The sequence below is a fragment of the Morone saxatilis genome, unplaced genomic scaffold, assembly GCF_004916995.1.
Source record: "Morone saxatilis isolate NCDOM2014 unplaced genomic scaffold, NCSU_SB_2.0 Contig12, whole genome shotgun sequence".
NCBI lineage: Eukaryota > Metazoa > Chordata > Actinopteri > Moronidae > Morone > Morone saxatilis.
The window spans coordinates 27,255,161-27,259,989 of NW_023339674.1; the positions used below are offsets into that span (position 1 = coordinate 27,255,161).

General features: G+C 37.1%; 1 protein-coding gene across 1 annotated transcript in view; it reads right to left on the reverse strand.

Moving 5' to 3' along the window:
* The window catches only part of rad54l (RAD54 like), a 12,893-nt gene that overhangs the window by 2,886 nt on the left and 5,178 nt on the right, over positions 1 to 4,829 (reverse strand). The window contains exons 8-12 of the mRNA XM_035652924.1: positions 4,169 to 4,293; positions 3,938 to 4,088; positions 3,709 to 3,835; positions 3,050 to 3,124; positions 2,568 to 2,698 (exon numbers count right to left, since the gene is read on the reverse strand). Coding sequence (XP_035508817.1) covers positions 2,568 to 2,698; positions 3,050 to 3,124; positions 3,709 to 3,835; positions 3,938 to 4,088; positions 4,169 to 4,293 — 609 coding nt within the window. The remainder of the gene's footprint in view (positions 1 to 2,567; positions 2,699 to 3,049; positions 3,125 to 3,708; positions 3,836 to 3,937; positions 4,089 to 4,168; positions 4,294 to 4,829) is intronic.

Below are 4,829 nucleotides of genomic sequence, written 5' to 3' on the forward strand. Positions count from 1 at the left end.
AATGGCAGCAGAAAAATTTAAAATTAAAGACTAAAAACTAAAATTTACAGCAGTAACAGTGCAAAAGAACAGTCAGTAAAAAAACAGTAAACAGTAAATAAATAAATAGCAGGAGGAAGGCAGGAGGCTGAAGAGCCTGTGTGCGGGGTGGTTGGCGTCGCTCACAATCGAGGTAGCTTTACGGGTGAGGCGGGTGATGTATGTGTCTTGCAAGGAAGGGAGTGGGGCACCAATGATCAATTATACAAGAGTTATAAACAAGTTTTACACAGATACTACACATGAGCAAGAACAAAGTTATATATAAAGCTAAACAAGTACCGTACACACAGATGTACTTACAAGTATATACGCAAGTTAGGACTCACTTTTTATGCAAAATTAAAAATTCATTGGACCGTGGTTAAAGTGTAACTACACTCCTCAATTCTGCTAGCTCCCTCCCTCTTAGCAGATTTCACAAATGCATTAGAGCAAAGGATAGTGACTTTAGGGGCCATGGCCTCCACATCTAAAACTGTGTTAGAAAGACTCACCACAGCAGGCTGGAGGAGGTGAGTCACCCTCCTCTGATTAGAGGTCATTTATTTCATTTTTATAAAAATGTCATGATGTAGTCATAAACAGTCTACGCTATGTCAGCATTGGCCTTGTAAGGTTCAGGGTGATTTAAAACAGTAGATGAAATGTAGAGCCATTTTTAACCCACAAAGTGAAAATACATTTTAGGGTGGGGTACCACACTTATCAGACATGCTTCAAAGTCAAAATTAACAACAACAAAACAGACTGTTTGGAGTATTTCGCCTGTGATCCAGCAGAGGGTGCTCCACTATCAGCTTGACCCAAGGCATTCCCTATTGACTTCAGTAAACTAAGCTAGTAATGTTATTGTAATAGTTTGGGGCCATGTTGAGCTAATGTTAGCTTGCAGAGAGTGGAATAAGGCGACTCATAAACTCACAGCTCACAGGGGTCTCCACAATAGTCGCTGTTTATTACTAACACATCAACCTCATCAAGCTCAGTTGCATGGCTACTATTTAATCATACATGAACATAACAGAGGCCACACATAGGCCAAACATTACTGTTGAGCTGAGAAGCAAATGAAAAACAGGAGCTCAGCAACTAGTATCCATTCACAGCAGGTGTAACATTCAACTAACTCAAGACAGGTTAGGTGTTATCTGATGACGCTTCTCTCGTATCTAGTTATTTGTACAATGTGTGTTGTGAGTGAATTTTCTTTTTTAATTCATTCAAATGAATTGTATGTTTTTTGGAAAAAGTGACAGCTCTAACACATGTATACAGTATATACACGCTAACATATATAAAGGTATACATAAAGACGATACAAATATGTGAAAATTCAAATCAGTGAGATGGAAAATTAATCGGGATATCAATCATGGTATCAAAGACTTAAGTTTCACTTCACAAAAGGTAATATGCCTTGTTTCACAATATACCCTACTTTCTGAAATAAAAAATAGATTCTATAATTTGATCAAATATAAGAGAAAATGTTCTTACCTAGGTTCAGTGTTCTCTAGCAAAAAAGATTTTTGCTTTTAATCTCATTTTGTTCGTATTATAATATACAAGTGAATATAGGAATACACACATGAATATATGATAAGATCTTAATGAGTGAGACAAGCTTTAAGAGTTACTATAGGAAGTAGAATAATAAGTTCATCCTCTGGAACTTCATTGAAGCTTCCAGGTTCCACAGCTAAAGCTATGATAGCAGATCTTAAATAAGAATTGTGTACTTAAGTATATAAATGTGTATAGATTTGGCCAAATCCAGTGAAAACAACTTAAGATGAGCCAAGATGCATGGTAGAAAGTATGCCATCCTATACCTGTGGGGACCCAAGTGCAGATTTTAAAGGAGTCTCTCTATGCCTGCTACTCTCCAAAGTTAACTCTAAAAACAAACTCTCTTTTGCTAGTTCACCTCAAGGTTTACCATTTACCTTGTTGCCTAGCTGCAGCGACTGTACGGAGTGTCCGAAGCTTCCCAATCATTATAATGTGGTTGATAAATGAGGTGAAAAAGAGGGATTGATGTGCTGGGGGATGAGGATAATTCATTTTCTCAGAGTATTCGCTGTATTTTTGGCATTTTAATTCATTTTAATTCAATTCAATTCAATTTCTATTATCTATCTATTCTTTCTATTTGTATAGCGCCAATTCATAACAGAGGTTATCTCGGGACACTTTTTAAATAGAGCAGGTCTAGACCGAACTCCTTATAACATTTACAGAGACCCAACAGTACCACCATGAGCAAGCACTTGGCGACGGGGGCAAGGAAAAACTGCCTTTTAACGGGCAGAAAACCTTAGGACAGTCCTCTAGGTCGGGTGGCTCTCTGTGCTCGACCAGTTGGGGTGAGAGAGAGAGAGAGACAGACAGACAGACAGACAGACAGACAGACAGACAGACGCACAGCAACAACAGTATTGGTAATGGCAATCCAGCAGGACCATGGCAGGAGGCTCCACCAGGATCGATAATTCAGCATTTTTATATTTGGTTTAAGCACTTACGATTGCACAGTTTCTTGAGAGATGTGATGGAAGACAAAGAGGAGACGCTTATTTTGCCTTCCTGTAATGTCTCAATGGGTTTGGCCTGCCTCAGGAAGCGCTTATAGAGCTCTGTCTGCAGTGGAGTCAGCCTGCAGGTTTACATGAAATATCATTCAATATTATATAAAAATATAATATACAGAGAGCAGGGCTGGGGCGCAATACTTTTTGAGAACAGACTAAGATGTGTTTGTAGCCAGATTTCCAGATTTAAAAAAAAAAAATTGTATGGACAAATCTTTATCTCTCCTTCTGTCTCTCTTATCTGCTCCTCTTATTTTGATAAATAAAAATAAAATAAAATAAAAAGTTTTTGGTTGAAAACATGTGTCTATTCAAACTAAGTGAATGAAAAAAGTATATTATTTTATCTCATAAGAGACAAACATCACTGAAATATTCCATCTCTGCTTTTTCAAAACCTCTCACCAGAAACCTACCTGCAACACACAACCTGCTCAATCTTCACAGGAAGATACTTAGACAAGATATCAGATGTTCTTCTTATCAAACACCTATTGAGACAGAACATGGTCAGTATTACAGATGGATGTTAAACTTCAAAAAGACAGTTAAATGTAATCAAAATATTTTCACACCCAGTGTTTAATGTAAGTATTTTAAGCAAAACTATGATGCAAAACTCAAAATGTGAAAGAAATTGTTTGGAGAAAGCTTTTTGTACAAAAATTGTTTTGTGTATTAGCATTTATTATTATTATTATCATTATTATTATTATTATTACCAATAATTAACAAAATAAGGTCACTGCCTAAGTGTGCACATTATTTGAAGTCATATTGCCAAACTTTAGTCTAAACTAACTAAACTTATGAAATGTCACAGTCCAACCTCATCTAAACAAGTAAGTAGTGTCAGAGGCACGTAATTAGAAACAAATCAAACAGCAATAAAGACAAACTGCATCTTAGGGAAAAGGTGTGGCAGTACATAGACTTAAGAATTCAGAAAGGCGATATCACGTTAAAAGATATAATAAGACAAATAAAATAAAATAAAAAACAACAAAATAAACAGAAAACAGTATGAAAACCCCAAAAGACAAAATCAAAAAAAAAAAAAATGCTTTAAGCTCACCTGTTGACGATACTGATCAGCTCCTTGAGTTTCTGCTCTCCTGTCTGTCTGTCTTTATCACTGGCATCAGCATCACGACCCTTGAGGATGGGAAGCTCAAATCGCTTTTTAAACTCCTGAGCTGTACCTGCCATTGAGGTGAAAAAAGAAAACAATACAGGAGATCTGGACAAACAGCAGAAATCACTCAAATATATTTTAGTTGTTTTGTGTGTGTGGAGCTACTTACCAAGGATCCCAGCATTAACAAAGTGGACCAAGCTGAAGTACTCCAGCAGGTCATTCTGGATGGGAGTGCCTGATATCAGCACCCTCCTCTGGACACTCATGGTATTTAAGGCCTGGTATGTCTGGTTGTCAGAGTTCTTCAGCCGATGGCCCTGCAGCATGCACAACTATTAATGTTACATCATCGTAGAATCTTTGACAGCTCTGAAGTACAATGTATGAGATGAAATACCTCGTCACAGATGACAAGTCCGACTTTGCCCTTGTGCAGAACCTCAGCGTGCAATCGAAATGTCTCATATGAAATTATCAGGATCGGGGTCGGTACTCTCAAACCATACTGAGAGATAAAGTTCACTAGAAATCACAGAAAACAGACCAGTTACTAAGCAGATACATTTTCCCTTTAGGGAAACAAAGAAAACAAATCAGCACTATTAAAAGGACATATTCTAACATAAACATAGTAACAAACTTTGTTTGTAAAAGACTTGTCAAAATCACGTTTTAGAAATTTTAAGGCCTAAAATTAGATTTTTTTTCAAGACCCCACTTTAAAGAAAAAAAAAAAAGAGATTTTGCCACCTTGTCCAAAAAACCCTGATGATTACTTCTGAAAAAGGAAGCCATATTGAGATTAAACACACAACCACCACATGGGCTGAACGAAAAGGTGTTTTGAGGTGTTTTCTTACAAGATAATGTTTGTTCTTTTGATTGGTTTTGTTAAAGCAGCAACTTCCGTGGCTTAAAAATAAGGTGCCCAAAACTGCAGTTCCTCTAACGGCCACTCGAGGCTGGCTCCCGAAGTGAGTCTCCATAAGGCAAATAAACATGTTTACAGCCTGGTACAAAAAAGGTTTGGTCTCTATAACTCACCTGTTTATATTAAG